Source organism: Sminthopsis crassicaudata, chromosome 3 (genome assembly GCF_048593235.1).
Source record: "Sminthopsis crassicaudata isolate SCR6 chromosome 3, ASM4859323v1, whole genome shotgun sequence".
NCBI lineage: Eukaryota > Metazoa > Chordata > Mammalia > Dasyuromorphia > Dasyuridae > Sminthopsis > Sminthopsis crassicaudata.
The window spans coordinates 76,199,495-76,222,540 of record NC_133619.1 but is presented as its reverse complement, the minus strand read 5'-3'; the positions used below and the strand labels follow the sequence as shown (position 1 = coordinate 76,222,540).

Sequence of the window (23,046 nt, the reverse complement as noted above, 5' to 3'; positions counted from 1 at the left end):
TTTTTTTTTTTTTTTTTGGCACAGCAGGCTTAAGACTCCAGCTGGAGGGATAGAAAGGTAGAGATATAAAGCCCAAGAACACTGGGTCAGTAATCAAAAGAAAAAGACAGGTGGCCAAAAGCTGAAAATATCCTCAGCATCTAGAAATGTCAAGTCCATTTCAGGGCTGCCTTTAGATGACAAAGAAAAGACTTCTAGGAAGATTTTCAGGAAGATTTGAGGAGAGCTATGAAGCAGCTTGTCAGGACCAGAAGGGGACAAATTCATATTTTAAGAATGGTTTAAAGAAATGCTCAAAAAGTAGGTAGAGGAAATTCAAAAGTCTAACAAGAGAATCGGAGGGAACAAATAGGCCAAGTTCCCTATAAAAGCTTCTCAAAACCGTAGTAAATTCAGAACTGATTCAATACTGAACCTAGTCATCATATCCTGGGGTTTTCCATACTTGTCAGATTGTAAATATATAATTCATTTGGGCATTCAACAAAGGACTGAGTCAAAGACTCTGAGGCCTTGAAAACAAATGAGTAGTCTAATACAGTTTGAGCAAACAGGAAGTAGACAGATGATGCTGCCCCAGCCATACTGAGGAATTAAAGTATTTTCCCCCTGCCAGCAGATACTGGGAAAGAAGAGATTCTGTCTAATAATTGTATCATTTAGCTAAACCTACTAGCTTGGGTCCTTCAACTCTGTTTACACTTTTGCTTGTCTGAAGTAGGTTTCACCAAGTACATCTGTGGTCTTCCAAAACTTTAAAAACTCAGTTCTTTTTCCTTCTTTGCCATTTTCTAGTATACAAAGGGTTCTTAACCTGATGTCTAAGGGCTACAAGATGTCCAAGAATACATGCATAGATTTCAAATGGCTTTGGAACTTCTAATACTCTGGTAACTGTTTCAATATAATATATATGTATATTTTTTGTATTTCAATACATAAACTTCACCTGATTCCAAATGAGTCCATGATACACAAAAAAAGGTGAAGGAGCTCTTTCAGATTACTTCTTGGCTACAAAGGGTGCCTTCATGTTCCTTGTGGAAAACTCTCTCTTCCCCCACAGGACTCATAGCCTCCAAAGTCTTTTTTTTCTTCACTAAATTAACTTGAATTCTCACTCAAGTAGCCAGAGACATTGTGGTCAATTCCCTCTCCCCCTTATGGGAAGGAAGGAGAGAAGGAAGGAGGGAAGGAAGGAAGAAAGGAAGAAAAGAAGAAAAGAAGGAAGGAAGTTAATTATTGTTGACAAAGCACATGAAAAAGATGTGTTCAACAATAACATCAGCAGCTCTTGCCCCCATTATTTCCAAAGTCAGCTGTCTGCAATGGTTTTAACTTAAGGCCTGTCTCAAAGTACTTTTATTGTATGCTTTTTTGTTAGCAATAAAACAGAGTTTTCAAATAAAGCTATTGGCTGCAATAAATCACATCACTTAGCCAAAGAGACTTGGAACCCAAGAGCTTGATCAAAGCTATTGCTTCTTTTAGTCATTTCTTAAACAGTTATTTTTTAAATAGTTTGTGTCCTCTTAAAATAAAAAATGTGTTTACTTTTGAGAACTGGTTGCGAATCTTATAGGGCAAAGCTTGGCTAACCATGTATTTAATGGAGATCTAATTCATGGCAGCAAGTGTCTTATTATTGGAATCATGCTGCATGGTTGATTGAGAAAACTAAAACCAAGGCTCGGCAAAGTGTGCAAATGCCTAGGGAGGCCACAAGGGAATGTGTGTGTGTGTGTGTGTGTGTGTGTGTGAGTGTGTATGTGTGTGTCTTTTTAAAAACACACATACCAGAAAATCCCATTCCTCATGGCATATAAAAAGTTTCAAAGTTTCTTGTAAATAGGAACACAGAGATGTCATAATTTTCCAACATAAAGAAGTGCAATTCCTTTCATAAGTACATGACTCCAGTCCTAATAACTGGGAACCACGACCTGCCTATATGTCCCTGACTTGACCATATTTTCTGCTCCAGATTGAAATTTCCATCTGAAGCATAAAATCAGAAGTATAACCTAACAAATGCATTCAATTCCATTTAAGGAATACAGTAGGTAATTACTATGTAGTTGTCAGTAAGCAGGGCAGAAGAGTCAAAAAGAAAAATAACTCAGGCACTCAATACCTTACAACTTATTAGGATTTCTTCCTAGAAGCTTGGGGAACGAGGGCAAAAGTGGAAGCAATGGCAACAATAGATTGACTAACTTTGTAATGGTGCCAGCCTGGTTCTCCCTACGCATTGCTGCAAGCACTGTGCTTATCAAATCACTCACTACAAGCCTAAACTGGTGCTTTGGTGGGTATTTAGGGTTAGAGAGTATGGTAGAGAATAGTCCGAATACTAATTAAGGAAAGTATAAACCTTTTGCAAATCTGGTTTTAGAGGTTTCCTATCTCTAGCCTTTTAGGATTTCCATCTAAAGTCTTAGTTCCTGATGCTGAGTGAAATGAGCAGAACCAGAAGATCGCTGTACACTTCAATGCTGTATGAGGATGTATTCTGATGGAAGTGGAAATCTTCAACATAAAGAAGATCCAACTCACTTCCAGTTGATCAATGATGGATAGAAACAGCTACACCCAGAGAAGGAACACTGGGAAGTGAATGTAAACTGTTAGCACTACTGTCTTTCTACCCAGGTTACTTATACCTTCGGAATCCAATACTTAACGTGCAACAAGAAAATTGGATTTACACACATATATTATATCTAGGTTATACTGTAACACATGTAAAATATATGAGATTGCCTGTCATCTAGGGGAGGGAATAGAGGGAGGGAGGGGAAAATCTGGAAAAATAAATACAAGGGATAATGTTATTTAAAAATTACTCATGCATATATACTGTCAAAAATGTATAATTATAAAATTAATTAAAAATATTAAAAAAAAATAAAGTCTTCGTTCCTAAAATATGACTTTTTAAAATTCAAAGTAAACACTAAGGCAGAGTGAAATGGAATCAGAGTACTCAAGTTCTAATCCCAAATCTGTCAATACCCATATGATTTTAAGGAAGTCTCAAACTATCTGGGTCTCAGTTTCCTCATTCACTCTCAGCTAGCAGTCTACAATCTTATGATCTGAATCGCTGAAAGTATAAGATTTGTTCTCTCTAGTTAATGATGAAGCAGAGACTTTTCCTTATGAACTCCTTACTACCATGAAATTGAGACAGAGGATTTGCTTAACTCCAAAATGTTTGTTTGTGCCTTTTTCCCAGATGGAACTTCAGTGCTAATAGATTTTAAGTGAAGGCCTGGGTTTGAGTGTTTGATCCACTACTTAGTAGCCTTATAATCATTAGGCAAATCTCTTAACCTTTTTCAGCCTCAATTTACCCAAATCTTACCCTTTAAATTACTCTGGCTATATTTTTGCATTTTAAACTTTTGTGTATACATTGTTCTTTCCTAGCAGAATGGAAGTTTTTTAAGGGCAAAAATTGTTTCTTTTTTTGTGTGTTTGTATTTCTAGCGCTTCGCACAGTGCCCAGCTGCTTAAAAATGATAGTAGAATTGAACTGAATTTTGCAAAATGAAATAATATTTACACCACTCACTTCACAAAGCTTTTCAATGAGCTCTGTAAATGGGTAAAAGGGTAGTGTGTAAATGCATGAGTTAATAATTATTATTACTGCCTCTACCTCTCTCCTGCTTTGGTATATTGATTTGCTAAAAATAAGCAAAAGATTGATGTACATGCTCTCTTCTATGACGCATGGTTCCTGTGTGACTATGGGTGTGTGCATATATGTGGGTATGTGTATATATGTTTGTGTGTATGGAAACAGGTGTTTAGGATCCTCCAGAGAGAATAATGAAACGTAATTTAAAACAGAAAATCTGTCATTTTGTCTAAACACAGTTGTGTTGTCTCCTAGGGTACTTGACCATTTCTTTAAGCACTTATCACTACCTTGATTCAGCAAAGGTGTTAGACCAGCATGGGGGAAGTTAGCTCTGGTGCCTGTACTCCAGGCTTGCCCAAATGTGCTTAGCAAGAAACTTCCCATTCTATTTTGCTGGTCCATAAATATCTAATACATAACTTCACAGCACACCAACAGGGACTGTTACTTTTGGTTACTACAGGTCAGAAAGATTCAGAAACAAAGAGGGAAACAAGAATGAATGGACATGGGAGCCAACTTTACTCTACCTATGTCTGAACTAAAGCTTTTGTCTATGTAGTAGTACTATAAATGTGATTTTTTTTAAACAAAGCCTATGCTTTCTAATAAAACCTTCAACATCAAGAAATGAATAGTTCAATTCAACAAATACTGTCACTCCTCCAAGAGCTACTAATGGCTGCCTTGAGGCAGAAGCATATGGGAATGAAATGAGCTCTCTCTCCAAGATGAACAGGAGATATCCTAGACCCCATGTTGTGGTCCTGGACTTAAAAAAAAAAAAGCAATGGTACAAATTCCATCTGAGAGATGGCAGCACTAAAAAGGGGAATCACATGACCTGAATGCTGAAGGCTTCTGAGGTCCAATCTCCAATACAGAGAAAGGCGGATTTCCTGGGTAGCACAAAAACACAGCCCAACATTCCAGTGAGAAGAAAGGGTATTTCTGAGCAGCACCAGCTTCAGAGGAGTCACTTGTAAACCTCATGTTCAAGGTTTTGGGGCCTTGGTATTCCAGGGACACACTATATTAAGAAAACGAGGGCTGTACATGTGGCCTCTATAGCTAAAGAAATACCAAGAGACTAAAGCAACAATAGCAACAGCAAAAGACTTGGTCCTTTTCGATTACTGTGAATTTTTGGGCACTGGGTGTCAAAGGTATCAAACTCACAGCACATGGGGTCTGGAAAACTCCAAAGGGCATCCTGAACCAGATTAAAATGTAATTGGGAAATGTTTAATAAAATAAATAAAAATACAATAAAACATCAAAAATGTTAATGTTCCCTGCAAGGAATCTATTTATATTTTATATTTTACATCACTGCTGGTAGATCATATTAGGTTTGTTCACAGAAATTTCCTAATTAATTCCTTATAAGCAGACATTACAAAGATTATTTTTAATAAAATCCAATTACTTAAAGACAATTTCTAAGTAACCAAAAATAAAACATGATCTAAAGAAATCTTAATTAAAGTCCTCCATTTGTAAAAATAGTTTGAAATTTTTTCAGTGCTAAGCTGAAGGGACAATTTCATTGAGAGGAACCAGAAAGAATTAAGTACATGAACTTTGATCTAACTTTTTAATTGTAAAATGAAGGAATTGGACTACATGATGTCCAAGTTCCTTTCCAATTTTAAGCCTACAATTCTATGAATCTTAAGGATTAAAAAAAAAAAAAAACTGTAAGAAGAATGAAATTCAAGAAATTAAAAAAATTTGTGGGAACTGGGATCTATGGAGGTCCTAAAATGGCTTTAAAAATAAAGATCCAAATCAAACTGACTTGCCCATCTCTACATATAAAATGAAACTTGACCTTAATGGGCCTCAGTTTCCTCAACTTCAAAATGACAGGGCTAACTCTGTCAAGATTATCCCTAAAGTTCTTTCTGGAACCAAATACTATGATCCTTTGTTCTTAGCTTCTGTGAGTAGGGGGGAAAGAAACAAAGGAACCAAGGATATAATAGTTGGATATTGTAACAAAGAGACATATTTGGGCATGAAAATAAGTAACCTGTGTTTTTTCCCCTTTCTTCTACAAACAATGTTTATTTCATCTTGTAATTTAACATATTGTAAAATGATCACCAAAAAAACCCTAAAATTATGCACAAGACAGAGGAAAGAATTACTTTGGACAGCTATAAACATAAAAAGAGAATGAAAATATGTTCAGGTTTCCAATAAATTGACAACAATCAAATAATTTTAACATTTCAGGAATTGCCCAATGAACTTTCCTGAGCATCTCAAGTGATACATCAAAAGCAAGTAAGTATTTTAAGTGATTAATTTCCAAAAGAGGAAAAAAATGAAAATAACTCTAAAATGACTACCTGGTAAGTCTAAAGAGGGTACCCTCCCAGGCTCTCCCTGTTAAATTCCTATTCATCTTTGAAAATCCCATCTCAAATGCCACCTTCTTCCAGAAGACTTCCTTGATCTACTCAATAAGCACCTTCTTTCTTAAATATCATGTAGCACTTTGTTATTTAATTCTTTGCTGTAGCAATGTAATCGTATGTCTATTAAATATTGTGTTCATCTTCTTCTACTGCAAACATCTGAAGGGCAGAGACCTTATATTATCTAAACATTATATATTCACCAGCGCCAAGTACAATATTGTATAAACAGTATAGGAAGATGCTTAATAAATGTTTGGTAAGCTTTATAATGGATAGCCAATACAAACAAAATACCAAAATGCCTAATGCAGAATAGAAATCTAAGAATATTGGAAAATGAATGCAATATGCATCAGTGAGAAAGTTTGAGAAACCATCATGACAAAGGTCTAAAAACAAGAGTTCTTAAATATCAAAAAAAAAAAAAAAGTAATTATAGGTTCCTGAAGTTTTCTCACATTAAGATATTATCTTGTAGACTAAGTCATGTAAAACAGCTCCTCAAAAATGAAGCATCTGTAGAGATGGAAAAGAGCTTAGTAAAAATCTGCACAAAGTTTCCTTCTACCAAATGAAGGAAGCCCAGAAGAGGTTATATCCTTTATCTGGGCAAATACATGACTACAAAGGAAGTTGCTTTTACCCACCCACCTCTATTACATATCCTCAAATAGTGACACAGTCACAAGGTCTAAAATCTGGCAGAAAGAACAGTGACAACTGGCCCTCTCTTTAGTTGCAGAGATGTCTAATAGACTAGGGAGATTATTGTTAGGTCTTGTCCCATTTAACACCCACTTATGACCAAGAAGAGACTGCCTGCTAAGGAAACTCAGTAACTGATTCCAAATTGGAAAATGTTGCAAATACCAATAAGGAATGAACATTATTAGAGCAACTGCTCAGCCCAGGCAGGGGGATGAACCAGATGGTCTTTTCCATCCCAGATTTCTATGATCTACAACAGAGCCTGGATGACTAGGAAAATGTGAGATCCAATTTGGAAATTATTTCATAAAAATGAATCCCAGACAAAGACATTCAATGAGAAGGAGAAATCAGGAAAGTAAATCATGGAGGCTTAGGGCTAATTGGAGAAATCAAACCAGTTTCAAGAGCTTCTGATAAGATAAAATATCAAAAAAAAAAAAAAAAAAAAAAAAAAAAAACCAACAATATAATTGTCTTTTAACTTAGAGAAAGAAGTTCAAGATCATTTAGTCCAATACTCTCATTTTACAGATAGCAAACTGAGACCTGGCAGAAGTTAAATAATTTGCCAGAAATCACAGTAATCACTGATAATTCCTTATGCTTTTATATTTCCTCACCTATTCACTACCTAGAATACCCTTCTCACTTTCAGGGAGAGAAATATAATCATAGATCTAGAGATGAAAGGAAACTAAAAAGCCAAGTAGTCTAATCTGTTCATATTACAGGTGAGGAAACTGAGGTTAGGGAGATTAAGTGGCTTATAGAAATGAACCCAAATCCCTTGCCCCCAAAGTAGGCTTTCTATTGTATCCCCAGTCTAAATCCTATCACTCAGATGCCACCATTTGTTTGAAGACATGCCTGACCACATACATTCACTCCTACAAGAAATCACCTTCAGTCCTTCCCTTCTCTATGTTCATGTAGCATCTTTGTACAATATGGTGTTGGACTTTGTGTTATGATTATTTGCATCCATCTCACCTCTCTCCACCCCCAAAATTTATAAATAAGCAGAAAACTACTTAATATTGTCTTCTGCACTAACTAGCAAGCACACAATTTTATGCAAAAAAGGTGAAGGGTTACCATGTTTTTATTGAATTCAATTAGTTATAGAATCAGACCTGGAATCCAGATCAAACTGCCAAGCAGAGGTATATGCCCATACTTTCAACTACACAAAACTGAGCACCATTAACAAAAAAAATCTTAATAGCCCAATTCTAGGCTATTAAACCACCTCCTCACTTACGAACTGTGATTTCACTCACATAGGGAACTTCCAAGTGAAGAAATTCCACCAGTACAGATTAATATCTTCTCTGAAACTTATAGTCTTAATGAGTTAGCTAGAACAGCGAGAGATACATGGCATGCTCAAAGTCACACAACCAGTGTGTGTCAGAAGCAGCACCTGAACTAAACTCTATTTGACTTACAAATCAGCTCTCTATCCCACTCTACCAAGTTGCTCCTCACCTATCTAACTAGCTTTTTAAAAATTTAAAGCAAACAAAGCAGACATAAAAGTTAAAGACCCACTAGAAAGGAAGCTTTCTTGAGGGCAGAAATTATTGTCTTTTTTGCCTTTGTATATGGGAGCCTAACACTGCCCTTAGAACACAGTATTTGCTTGATAAAGGCTTGAATTAGAAAAAAAAAATAAATGAGTCGATGTGATGTCATAGTCTAGACAAATTTATGAGGAGAGATTAGGGATTGTTAAACTTCAATTTGACAACAGAAAGTAAAGTTAGAATCTCAAAATTAACCAAACACCCTCAAGTTTTTGGGTTATACAAAATTTTCTAGTGGAAATCTAGCCCAAAGTGATGAACAACATTCTCATCACACTGTTGACTGTATCATGTAGGGCATGCTACTACTGTTTTATAGGCATGGCTGATAAAGCTCTAAAAATATCATGCAGATTTTGAGGAAAATGTGGAGAAAGGGGGGAAAGTACACATACACACACACATACATGTGTGTGTGTGTGTGTGTATGTATATATGGGTTAAGAGTCCAGGGTTCCAAACTATAAACCTCTTAAGTAACAAGTTAAGAACAAAAGCTTCCTAATATTGGAAATGGCTGAAAGAAGTGGGATAAGCTTGAATTTTTTTTAATACTAAATTCTGGGGTGGGAGGGTTGTGGTAGGGGGGTGGAATGTTAACCATGAGATACATTAGCATGAGAATTCTTCCCAGGGAAGGAGTCAGTTAATCCAAGGGAAGCATGAGAGCATACTCTCTTGGGACATTTGAAACTAGAGCAGACAAAGGAAGGGAAAGGATATTTCATGGAACCCTCTTGAAGCAACAGGGATTTTCCTTCTCTTATTTTCTCTAAAGCTATGAAAATACAAAACATACTGAGCTAAGGAATAAGTACAACTTCAGGACCAGCATCTCAGAACATAAAATAAATCTCTCAGTAGGTGATGTGATCAGCCTTAAATACCTGGAAATCATCTTTTGGTTTTATGGTAGTGTATGTGTTTCTTCCCCGCCCCCCCAATACACTCCAAACATGAAAAACCATATCAAATTATTGCTTTACAGAGGCCAATTCTAGAACTCCCCATTTTATCATGGAAAGAATATTCCTTGTGTATGTGAGTGCTTCCATTATGTCTTATTTGAAGGGGGGAAAATGAAATAAAAATCCTATCCAAGATATTTATAGATCTCATAAAACCTTATTCACTCTCATAAGCCAATATAAGCTCAGTCATCAGGTATGGCAGAAATAGCAGGTGTAGTAACCAGCACTACATTATAGTAGCTATGCTTAATTCTGACTCTAAAGGAGAAAAAAAAAAGAAAGAAATCATTTTCACATTGGAAAAATAGAGTTAGTAATCACTAAAGCTCAAAAGAAACAGAAATGTACCTTCTGTAGACCAAGCCCGATATCAAATCCAGACTGAGATTCCAGAGGCAACAGACCATTGCTGTTCTCCTCCCGGTCCCAAGAAAAGTATGAGAAGTTACTTCATCACAGTTTACTGTGATAAAGAAAATAATAAAGTCATGCTCTCACCCCAACAATCTGCTCCCTCCCAGAGCCACAGAAACTCCTCCAGTCTCATGAGACTGCTTATGGTTAGAAGAGGCTCTGAGATTTTTCAATGATGGTACCATCTGCTTTAAGAGATATAATTTCATCAACGTGGGTATTCCTAACACACCTAAGTCAATGGAACCATGAACTGCAGAGGCCAAAAAATTCATTGTCAGGTAATGAAAATCTCTGGGTGAGATTTTCTTTTTCAACATGACCTCATATGGAAAAAAAATCCCAAAGCTTGTATCTGAAAGTTTTCCAGCTAGGTAAGACCTGACCTGAGCTTTGAATCTACTGACATAACCAAAAAGAGCCCACAGTCATTTTTGTCTTTTGATGAAGCAACAGAGTTGGATAATAATAATAATGCATGAATTACCAAAATATATAGTGTTTTAAAGTTGGCAAAATGTTGTACATATATTATCACATTTGAGACTCTGAACAACCCTGTGAAATAGATATTTCAAGCACTCTCCTCATTTTAAAAATTAAGAAACTAAGGTCCAGAGAAGTTAAATGGTTAGACTAGGTGGCATTTAGTGGTTGAATCAAATGTAGTCCTTTCTAGCACTAGACCTGATCATGGTTACACAGCCAGTAAGTATGAGGGACAAGATTTAAATCTGAAGTTTCTATTCCAAATCTAGTACTCCAGATACTAAATTGCACTAACTCCCACCCAACCCTTTCTCTCTGTCTCTGTCTGTCTCTCTTTCTCTCATCTGTCTCTCTCTCTCTCTCTCTCTCTCTCTCTCTCTCTCTCTCTCTCTCTCTCTCTCTCACACACACACACACACACACACCCACCCACAGTACCTAAACAATGGAATATATATATATTCCAGATGGAAAGATGATTGGGCTGGGAGGCTAAATTCTATATGGACTGGCTCTGCCTATAATTTGCTATATAACTTTAAAAAAAAATTATTCTTTCTCTGTCTCAATCTCGTTACCTGTAAAAGGTTAACACTGGAATTCCTTCCTCCTCCCTAATTACAGGGAAGACGTGTTAATGAACAGGAACTGAGTAAAGCTTTCTGAGCCCTTCAGGAGAAGGGCATGCTAAGAATGTTTAATATTCCCTCATAGTAACAAACAAAAACAAAGCTTTGAGCTAGCAGGCTGATCTTGCCCCAGAGTTCATATGCATTCTTAAAGAGTTAGATATGTAGAGACAATCTGAGATAGTAAGAAGAATGCAAGATTTGGAATCTGAAGGACAAGAGTTCAATGTTTGGCTTTCACATGTATTACTCAGCAAGTAACAATCTCAGGATACCTCAGTTTTTATGTCTTTAAAATGGGAGGTAATAAAAATTGGACTTTTGTGAGGGAAGTGCTGTATAAGTAGTAAAGTGCTATTATAAATTAAAGTTCTTGTTATCTTATTAACCTAAGAATGCAAATTCCATGATCTAGTTTTAGTCAGTTACACCGATATTACTCAGATGAATTACACAGAAATTACTCAGGGCTTACAATACTGGCAGTGGCTATGGATTGTAAATAGGAACAAAGATAACAGATTAAAAAGTAGGAATTGGAAAGATTTAATAAAAGCCCCTGCTCCTTCCATGCCAGCCACAGTCACCCATCCTTCAAACTAGGTGCCAATACCAAGACTATTCTCTATATAATCCCTGCTAACCAGGGTCTGAAAGGTGAGTGAAGGTTCCCTGCAATTGGAGTAGAGGTCACTGGTGAAGAAATATACCCAGAAGAATAATTTAGCCATGGATAATTGCAATTTTTATTGCTCTCGTGAACTTCCCAAAAAGCATTATTTAATGTTAAGCACTCCACTTCCCTCATGATGTTTTCCCTTGCCAACCATACAAAAAATTCTCTTAAAAAGGGGGAAAGAGAGGAAGAGATAAAGAGAGAAGAAAAGAGAAAACAACGAGGGAGAAAAGGGGAGAGGGGCAGGAAGATGGAGGCAGACACAGAAATATATAGAGAAAGGGAGACAGAATATACAGATATATTACAGTAGAAAGAACATTAGATCTGGAGCTCAGACCTCACTTTGCCACTTACTACCTTTGTAGCCATGGACAAATCAATTAATCTCTTTAGGTCTCAGTTTCTTCAGATGTAAAGTGAAGGATTTGGATCAGAAGATTTTCAATGTCTCTTCCACCTATATCTAAATCTATGATCCTATGTGTTTGGATAACCAGCATCATTTAAGGAAAAAAGGAGAAAGGGAAAAAAGAATATTCCAATATTTTCTTTACTTCAGTATCTGAACCTATTTTATCTGAAAACAACCCCATTTTAAATCTCTCTCAGTGGATTTGTTTCCTTTATGTTAGAAGGAAAACTTCTTCAAGCTCAGCCTGCTTTCAAATGAGTACAGCTTATAGGAATATGGAGATGCCGATCAGCCACCATCTGACAAATATCTGTATAGAAGTCCATTACTTTAAAACCTCAAAGCAGTCTTGGGAACATGAAAAACCAGGGCTGAGTGCCCAAAGAATGAATTATCTGAACCAAGTCAGGATAGGAATGCAATTCCGAACAACACATGGGTACCAGAAATGGAATTTGATCAGGTTAAGCAAACCTCTGGGCACCCTTATTATGAAATAGGGGACAAAGAGATCTACCTTTAACTCTTCTGGGGAGAGCGAAACAAAAAAACTGATTTAATACTGTTTGGATAGTTCCTTTTAACCAATGGGCTAAGTCAAAGGCCCTTGGACCCTTCCGAAGCTCCCTTATTCTAAACAGCAAGTTATTCACAAGATCTCTTGTATGAGATGGATACCTGCAAAAATGTTCACCTTCTTTTCACTCTTTATACATTTAGGCAAAATCCCTTTGTTAGGATTTCTTTACATCTTATTGATCCTAACAAATCTGGAGAAAGGAGGAAGGGACAGGAAATAGAGAACTAGTCTGTCACCTAAATCCAGGAAACTAACTATTCTCCCAAGGGATAAATGACTACATGAACCAATACTGCATCATTTCCAGACCCTAAAACTGTCTTATTAACAAAGAGAGCTGGAGCTTTCTCTTCTTTGTTGGTTGCTGCAAAATATAGTGAAATTGGGGAGGGGGGTTAGATTCTCTTCCCCTCATTTTAAAAATTTAAACAGCAGAGCCTTGCCACTCCTCCAACCTACTCAAGAGTTTAGAAACACTTCACAAAAGGTTTTCATGAACTGGCACGTGGATTTCCATTAGAGCTGCAAGCTCTGCTGCAAGCAGGTCAAAGACAAAGCATTTTCTGGATTGAAGCTTTCTATGTGAAACACCAGCTCTATCTTCTATCCAGAACCACCCCCAACCCAAATTCTACCCCACCCACCTTTCCAAGTATTTCTCCCCCATACACAATTCCATATTACTCACATGGTGGTGATTACTTACTGTACTAGACCTGTCTATTCTTCTAGGTAACATTAATTTTTTAAAAATTATGTAACTAATTCCCAAGATTTTTTTTTCATCTTTATATTAAACATCAAGGAAATCACCTCCTTTAAATGAAAAATAAAAGGAACAGGAAGAATTAAGAGCAATTCTGAATCATACTCCATGTAAAAAAAAAGTGGACTTTGATCTGGGAACTGGGAACATCTAGGTTCTAGATCTTAATCTTCCACTGATTAGCTACCATGACCTTAATCAAGGTACTTCCTTTCTTTGGAACTCAGTTTCTTCATCTGGTAAATGAGGTACTTAAATTATATGATCATTAAGGTCCCTTCCAGATTCAAAATTCTATTGATTCTCCTACCTTTGGTTTCCAAATCAGGCCCCTTATGCACAAGGACTTGACTCTCAACATGCTACAAAGGGATTTTTGACAAATCCTGTATATTTAGTGACAGATGGCAGGCAAATTGCCAGCTCTAACCACTTCTGAAAGAGGGCTATTTCCTGGTCTGGTATGGCCAAGGAGATTATACTAAGTAGAAATCATACTACATATGAATATTTGTAACACCCTTATCAGCTTTAACTATTCTAAGGAGAGCTTGAAAGGTGCCTATTAGAAACTGCACCTGCAATGCCCCATGGCTAATCTGTTGCAGACCTGACTAAGCTGTAACAGTTTGTAACCATATCTAGACACCAATTATATTGCAGGTAGAACAGTTTTCATTCATAATTAATTGGTGCCAAATACTAGCCTTAAAGATTCCCTTATTTCAACATAAAGCAAGAATATTTTTAAACAAGTATTAAAAGATACCTTTATCACATCAAACAGGCAAGATTATCACCATACAAACCACATCTGCATCTAGGGTTTTGATATTTAACCAAAAGACCAATCTTTATCATTAACCAATAGTTATAGCACTTTTACATAGTGGCTTGCCATTCAGAAATCTAAATAAATTAAAATCCCCAATAAGGTAAAGTTCTTAGGACACACACACACACACACACACACACACACACACACACACACACACAAACACACACACACTCACATGAAAAGCAAAAAGAACCCACATTCTATGAAGGCAATCCTGTGGATAAACAGGCCCCCAAACTGAAAGCAAGAACATTGGATCACACATACCTTGATTAAAAAGCTTACATTAGCAGTGAATTTCTATCCTGAGTGTGGCTCTTAAGAAGACCAATGTTGTGAAGTTCACAAGGAATTCTTCTCAAGTGAGTATGTGTGTTTTCAAAGATGAACATCTACCCTAATGACAATATGTGTGAATATAGCAAGATGAAAAAAGATTAGCTGCAGCAACCTTATTCCCTCCCCAAATCTAACATAAGATTAACAGTTATGGACTATAAGAAGGAAGCATTCCTCCTGTCTGACTACCAACTCTATCAAGCTTAATCAAAGCAAAGGCGCTGATGAATTCTGGAAAGTAGAAGTATATAGAGATGAAATAAATCCCATTCCAAATCAAAGCTACTTAAGATGAGGAGCTGTCCTAAATTTTCAGCAAACTCCTGCCCTACCTATCTATACACACACACACAATGAACAAAGTTACAATAAAAGCACAAAACAGTTTGCATCAGAATAGTACACTCTAAAACAAAAACTTAAATGAAGAAAGAAGAGAAGGAAAATGAGCAGAAGGAGGAGAAGAAGGAGAAAGAAGAAAAGGGAGGAAGGAAGGGAGGAAGGAAGGAAAGAAGGAAGCAAGGAGAAGAAGAAAGAAGAAAAAAAAGAAAGAAGAAAAGAGGAAGAAGAGGAAGAGGAAGAACAACAAAGGAAGAAGAAGAAGAAGAAGAAGAAGAAGAAGAAGAAGAAGAAGAAGAAGAAGAAGAAGAAGAAGAAGAAGAAGAAGAAGAAGAAGAAGAAGAAGAAGAAGAAGAAGAAGAAGAAGAAGAAGAAGAAGAAGAAGAAGAAGAAGAAGAAGAAGAAGAAAGAAGAAAGAAGAAAGATCGTCCTTAATGAGTAAAATTAGAGAGACAGGAGTCATTTAGTGACCACCTTTGCTATAAGGGCAGTTAAGGATGTCAGTATATACCAACTAGGACAAACAGAATAGAATGAACTCTTTTCTCTCCAGCAGTAGATATAAATTGACAATGGAAGGACTCTGAAGGAGGACTCAGTAATGACCATTTCCCAGGTATATAGAGAGTTTAAAATATAGAGTGACAATTCAATTTTCTGGATAAGAAGGGATCTGGAGATAGAGAAAACAGAGCTACTATTAAAAGTTCCCTGTGATTCAGAGATATGGTCTAAGCAGGGAAATGATAATGATAATAATGATAATAAATGAAAATAACAATAACAACAGTAACATAACAATCTTACACTTGAATGCCTAAGGCCCCTGACATACACATATAAATCATTTCAGAGTAAAGCTGTCATACTACATCTTCTTCTCTGTCTTTTTTTAAATGGATGGAACCCCAATGTCACTCTCTCCTCTAGGATAAAAAAAATTCAAAAGGATGGTATCTTCTTTTTCTTGATAATAAAAATGGGAATAATGTCTCCCAATTATTAATTACCAAAAATGAGAATTTTCTTCCATATGCACTTTTCTTAATAACCTAATAATCCTTCTCATTATTCTCCCAAAAGTTTGGCTATCTTTAAAGCAAACAGTTCACCTCATTATAAAACACCAACAGGGAAATCTAGATTGAACAATAGTAAAGACACTCTGATTTTGCAGATTCCTTCTTATAAAAGAGAATTTTGATACATCTGCTAATTTTTAAAAAGACCAAATACTAAATTCTCTCCTTTGACCAAGGATTCTCATTACTAACACAGATATATTTTAAAAAAGAGAAATCTAGGTAAGAGACATATTTCTATTTTTAAAGAAGATATAGCCACTCTGCTTCAAATGAAGAGATACATTTACTGTATCTAAAGACCACACAAATCACACACAAAACAAGCACTAGATATTTTATGCTTTCAGTGTGGTTTGCAAGGCTCCTTTGTGTCTACAAATTCACCCAGCCAATGCTGTTGCCAAGAATTATAATTCATAAAAAAGGGTTAGTTTGTTGTTTTTTTGTTTTCTTTTACAAATTGGGGAGCAAAACAAAACTGAAGATGGGGAGACTTGAGCTTGCTTTGTCCTTTTTTGTAACAGCACTTGGTTTTTAGGGCCCAGAGAAGGCAGCTTTTCTTGCTATGTAGAGCAAGAAGAAGCATGGCTCAAAAGCCAAATCAAGTCTCTTTCTCTACAGACTGTTCTTGGAAGGCAACCATTTCTGCAGGTTGTCCCCTAGAGACACCTTGTACCAGAGGCCCTTCTAAAAAGTGTTTCAGGGTGGCTGGAACTAAGATGAAACTGCAATATTATTAGGATGCTTTAGTTCTTACAGTAGCCAAGTATGCCATTAGTCTAAAACAATGAAGCATGGGGGAAGGGGAAAGGAATGCTCTGATTTATTTATTTGTTTCCAGTAGCAGTGGAAAATTTTCTCCAAGTAGAAAAGAGGCCTGAAACTGACCCCATCTGCCAATTATGAATCAGCATTAACAACTAACAGAATTTCAAAATGGTTTTCAAATAAACATGCCATGCTCCTAATGGCATGAAGCAAAACTGGTTTCATATAGGACTTACAGAGCATTATTATGTCCTTTCCTCTGCTTCTCTTTCGACAATGAAACAATACAGATAGACCAAGAATAAATCTTAGTGTTCGCATTTTCAGCTTTGGAAAAAAAAATTCTGAAAGAAGTGCCCCCATGAGCTAAAACTATAAGTCACTTTTTATCTTGGAAGTGGAGGCTAGGTCTAGAAAAGTCACCATCCCTACTGACAAGGAAGATGAAAGATCTTGCTATCTTCTTTCCAAAAACTGGAACAGGACCCTCAAATCCACACCAGCATTCTCCATACCTTTGCCTTTCCCCTGTTTTTTCAGAGAGTTATCGGAAATTTTCTTGCAAGTTTTCAGAAATCTACTTTGGGGACCTTAGGAGTTGTGTGTCAGCTAAATTCCACAAAATAATAGACCACATGAGCACAGTGTAATTTACCGTTACATGATGGAGAGAGATGCTGTTACTTGGGCTGCGATCCTAAGTGTGCTGAGACTAGGGACGGTTAATAGCTAAAGTGGGGGATTCATTTTTATTTTAAATTATAGGAAAGTCAATAGATAGTTTTCTAGATTTGGATCCCTTCATGGCAAGCTCCCTTGCCTGAAAAGCCAGTGTCAAAATTCTTATCCTGATGTTGTGCATGTCCATCATTGATGTGAATACAAGACTCACTAAAGATTAAGCAGAAAAATCACTCCGTATTATCAGCATGAAATAAAATATGGAGATAACAAGAGTCCAGATTCAATCCTCAAATACACAGCTATTTTGGCCTTGAAAATTTAACCCCTATTTTCTCTTGAAATTAAATCTGATTATTTGAGTTTCCTCCTTTGGTTTAGGTTTTCTTTAAGACTAGTTACCTTTCTTAGTATCTGAGTAAGAATACTATCTAATAATTACCTCCATTTAACCTCTAAATTTAACCATTTAACAGCCCACTTCATGTCACAAGAAAGCTTCCTCTTGCCTAGGTTCTTTGCAGATGATGGCAAAAGAGTTGTTTTTTCTCCCCAAAGGGGAGTAGAGAATGGGGGTGGAGAGTAATGGTGCTGTTGTCAGTATTTAGTAATACCTTTGAACTGTCCTGAGCAATCAGTATTCAAAATTTCAAAACCTGAATGGTTATCTGGGCTCAACAGTTCCCTGCAACTGCCTTTGGTACATTTCATTAAGAAACAATAAGGCAGAAGATCAGACAATATGAAAAGCTAAAGGAGTTTAAGATAGTATCTTCTGTGATCTGGAATCAAGAGACCTGAGTTGAAATCCTATATCAGTATCCTAAAGGATACCTTTTTATAGTCTGAGTTAGCTCATTTGTAATAGGCATAATAATAGAAGGAATATAAACTTTGCAATCCTTTATATGTAATACGTAAGTAAAATCAATAAAATGAACATCATAATACAGGGGACAAAAACTGCATACCTTAAAATGCAATATACACTAAAATCAGTAGTATAAGAACTCCTTTATAGGTTAGAGCCACATTTATATGACTTTGTTGAGCCTGCAAGGCACAAAACCGAAATACTAGGAGGATGCTTTTTTTTTTAATTATAAGCACTCTCCTACAAGTTAAATCTAACTCTGACTTCCAACCATGTGGTTACAAGTACCCTGGTAAAGAGGTAAAAAGTTAGGGGTTCAGGGTTTGTATCAGAACTAGAGGAGAGTCTGCTTCCTGTTATCAGAAACCCAATTAAGAGACATTGGTGGGGAGGGCAAAGAGGAGGAGGGAAGGAGTGACTATGAGGAACAATGGATCTAATACTTTTCATCACAGTCAAGCCAAGTATGTTTGGATTGTTTGTTTTCACACACTAAGGCTGCTAGCTACTAAAGAGTGAAAGAAGCAAGCTTTACTCAGAAACTGCCTTGGGCTTCAACATTATTACTATGAAAACTTCAAATACAACAAAGTTGCACAATTAATCATCATGCAATGTTGTAACAAATAAAACTCACTTTCCTTCTATAGGACTGTACCAACAAATCATATATAGACATGCTAGGTAGATGATCGAGATTGCCTTCCCTTGAACTTGTCTAGACTGTGGTTAATATACAACTGGTTCAACATTACTAATCTAGTGGAATAAAAGCTTTCCCTTTTTTTTTTTAATTGCGAGATTATATTATGTTTTTCAATTTAATTAGCTTGTTGGAAAATTAAAGAAAATTGGGGGGAGGGAATGAGTCCTTTTTAAACCAGATATTATTAATGACAGAGGGAGAAAATGCATTTAATAAATGTCTTATGACAGCCAGTTATAAATTAAACCCTAATAACGTGTGAAAACATATTCATTACTGTCACAGAGAGGTAAAATAAAATATATCTGACAGAATAGTCACACTGGCATGCATATGTGTGTGTACACTGATACACACAGAGAGAAGGGAGGCCAAAACCTTGAGGAAAGCTCCTACTGTCTAATCACTGCTTAGCTAGGTAACAATGGTACAATCAAAGAGAATCATCCCCATACATGCTCCTTGTGCAAAAAGCTCACTTAGTAGAGAAATAACTTCCACATCAGCTTAATGCTGGCAAATACTGCTCTGTATCCCTGCAAAGAGGAAATCCAGCAGTTCATTAGTCTTAACAAGCTGCTGTCATAGAGCTTCGAAGTTACCCTAGCAGCCACATGCTGTTCCTCTCACGTCTATTACCAATGGCAAAGTGGATTCTTGAGAAGGGACTACAAGTTAATATTGTCAACAGGAGAAAAAAATGTGGATCCTATTCTTGAATTTGTTGACCTCTACTCACACACATGTTGGGGGAAATAGTGCAAATTGAGCCAGGATCATAGACTTCCCTGAAAGATGCCCCCACCCCCACCCTCACAATTTCAGAAGGGTTGGTGCCGGGCAGAATCAGGATTTTTAGCTATCCACACTTTCTACTGACAGTTTCTTTATTTACTTCTCACAGACTTAGAATGTACTGTAGCACTGAATGGGTCTAAGGAAAACTAGAAATCAACCCCACTTTTCCGTCCTCCAGACCACCTGAGAACCTGGTGGGGGTCCCCTCCAGCATCATACCAGTTTCTGAAAGCTCCTATTCTAAATAAGATAAAATAAAACACAAAAACACACCACACCCCTTTCTAAGCAATGTGTGGCTGCCAGCACGAACCAAAGGGTTCTCAGGAATGAGAACAACAAACAGTAGCTGAAGGGGACTGGGTTGCTCTCCCCCCCCCCCCACTTCTCTTCTAAAGGCATTTGACTCCATGGGGGCGGAAGCTGAAAATACATTATAAATCTAAAACAAATGCACTTTCGTATCCCACTCATGGATATTGCTTAGTGTCTTTTGTTACTGGTTCTCTGCTTTCTCCTTGCCCACCCTTTCAATACCCCGGAATGAAGCTTTTTATTGTTTGTTTTATGGACACATACTAATTAGCTGAAAATACCTCTCCGATCCCTTTTCTACCACCTGCCAGTTGTCAAAATCAGCTGAAAGCGATCAACCTGACTTAAGTTACTAAGCAGGGATAAGTAATATCTATAATCCAATACATGCACATATCTCTATAGATATATCGTTATCAAATCAACCATCCCTACCCTACACCGAGAAGTTAAGCGGATCTCTACAACGGAATGGTCTGCAAGGCTACGAGTGTAAGGATGTGTGTTTATGATTGAATACAGACAGCTCTGACCCGACTGCTCTGTTTGGCAAATGGGGGGGTAGAGAGGAGGGGGAGGGGGAAGGGGTTAAGGTTAGAGTATGTATGTTTCAGGAAATATATTAAACAACAAACACACACAAGCAAAAAAAAAAAAAAAAAAAAAAAAAAAAAAAAAAAGGAAAGGAAAGGAAATAAAAACCCTTAAAAAAAAAAAAAAAAAAACAACAACAACCCTTAAAAACCCCAAAGCCCGCACCAACGCAGCCCCAGCGTCTCGCCGCTACAAGATTTACACAAGTAATTTAAATCATTCACCTGCTGCCAGTTCTCCTCCAGGGATGGCAAAGCTGAGAAGTAGCCGGTGTCGTGGACAAGTTGCAGCTCCTGGAATATACTATAACTAGCCAACACGTCCATGCTGCTGCTGCTGCTGGGCAAAGCAGGAGGAGAAACCCTCCCCCTTCCACAGTTTTGTTTGTTTGTTTGTCTATTTGTTTGTTTGTCTCACCCCCCCAAAAAGGCATAAATCCAGGGTCCCTTTTGGTTTTTTTTGTTTCGTTTCAGTCACACTTAAAAAAAAATCAATGCGGAGGAGAAAGGGAGAGAGGAGATGAGAGAAGAGAGAGTGAAAGAGGATGGAGAGAGGCATCCAACATGTACAGTGGAAACGGCTGCCAGGAAAGGGGTACTTCTCCACTGTAGTAAATGCAATAATTCCCTTCCAGGGCTCTAATCACTCCAGCTCGTGGACCAGGAAGGGGGATGCAAACTCACTGACACGAAGCTGCCATCTATTTCTGCATTGCTGTTCGCTCCTAATGCAATCTTTGCTCTTTATTTTGGGAGGTTGCATTTTTTTTTTCTCGCGATCGCTTCCCCCCCCTTCCCTCCCCACCCCCCACCCCATCCCTGCTAGTTTGTAGTCCTCCCCCCCCTCCCTTTCTTTCCCCTCCTCCTTCTCCTGCTGCTGCTCCTCTTCCCCCTCCCCAATCTCCCTCCCTCCTCACGCCTCTCCGCGCAGTCGTGGGATCTTGGAAGAAAGCGTCCATTAAGGCAACGTGTGACCATGTAAGGTAAACGAAAGGGGGGGCTCATGAAGTCACTGAGGACCAATCGGGGGCAGAGAGACGGGACCTGGGGCGGAGCTTGGCAGCCAAGGGGTCTGGGGATTGGAGCAAGCCTGATCTCCCTTCTGCCTTACAAGGCGGTGTAAGGCGAGCTATTTTTAGAGAGCTATATAAGGGGCCGGAGCCGGCCGGCCGTGCTGAGGCCTGGGAGAGGGAGAGGGAGAGGGAGAGGGAGAGAGAGACAGAGAGACAGAGAGACTGAGAGAGAGGGAGAGGGATGGGGCGGGAGTGGGACACACGGTGAATCTGTGAAGCAGGGCAACTCACACATACACATACACATACACACACACACACACACACACACACACACGATGGAGTTCGGGTGGTCTGGAGTGGAATGCAAAACCGGGCAGGCCGAGGGAGCTGGGCGTCCCCAAAGTGCGTGAGCTGGAGAGGCGGTCGCCGTTTTGCCCAAGTTTCGCTTTTGCAATCCACCTTCCTCTTCCCGGGGTGAGGGGGGACTACGGCCCAGGCTACGAGAGGTCCAGAGAGGAACCCAGCCCCCAGGGAGCCCCAACCTTCCGCGTCCCCGGATTGGGATGGACTGGGAGAGAGGAGGATCAGGCTCGTCTCTATTGACCATTTTGAGCAGAAAAATGCTGGCACGCGCCCCTACACTCCGGGGCAATACAGATCTAGGTTAGGCTACCTAGGCGAAGAGCCCCTCACCTCGACCACTCCCGCCCCCGCCCCCACGTCTCCCGGGGGAGGAGCTGGAGGGGGTATCGGGAGAACCGGCGGTGTCGGCTAGGGAAACAAGATGGAATCGAAAAGGAAAAGAATCCAACTTAGTTTAAAAAAAAAAAAAAAAAAAAAAAAAAAAGCAAACCAGCAAATTTCCCACAGGCGGCCGGGGCTGGAGAATAGAAAAGCAGATGCAGCATCAGAGGGAGAAAGAACAAAGGAGGAGGCGCTGCTTAGACCTGTCCTGTAAGGAAGGCTGTCTTTGGCTCTGCTCCCAGCCTCCCACCCAAGATGGAAACACTTCCACCTACGCCACCGACCCCCCCTACCCTACCCCCCCTACCCTTTCTGATCCTAAATGGTAGGGGGGAGGGTCCGTAGCTTTTATAATTTTTTAAAAATCGGATGTCCAGACTGACTGAAAGGGAGTGATTTTGCCCGATGGATTTGTTACAAGCAGTAGATGGGAATTCAGAATGAGCATGTGAGCCATGTTGCAGTAGGCAGCTTGCCTGAGAGTTTTAAAATGATGTACATACACCATGTGGTTTCCTCGTGGACCTGGAGAGTGCTTTGTGCAAGCAATGCTTGGTGAAAAGCAAGATTTGGGGAATATCTGGCATCATATAAGCCGATGCAGATGTGCGTGTATATACATTGTACATGTATGT

At 38.3% G+C, this 23,046-nt stretch overlaps 1 protein-coding gene across 4 annotated transcripts in view; it reads right to left on the bottom strand.

Annotated features, from left to right (window-relative positions):
• KLF7 (KLF transcription factor 7) overlaps window positions 1–21,624 on the bottom strand; it is a 94,372-nt gene extending 72,748 nt beyond the window's left edge. For 2 of the 4 annotated variants that reach the window (XM_074298908.1, XM_074298909.1), the window contains exon 1: window positions 20,877–21,624. In XM_074298908.1, coding sequence (XP_074155009.1) covers window positions 20,877–20,978 — 102 coding nt within the window. In that variant the 5' untranslated portion in view covers window positions 20,979–21,624. The remainder of the gene's footprint in view (window positions 1–20,876) is intronic. The other 2 variants (XM_074298907.1, XM_074298910.1) reach the window with 1 other exon arrangement.
• Window positions 21,625–23,046: the final 1,422 nt, after the last annotated feature.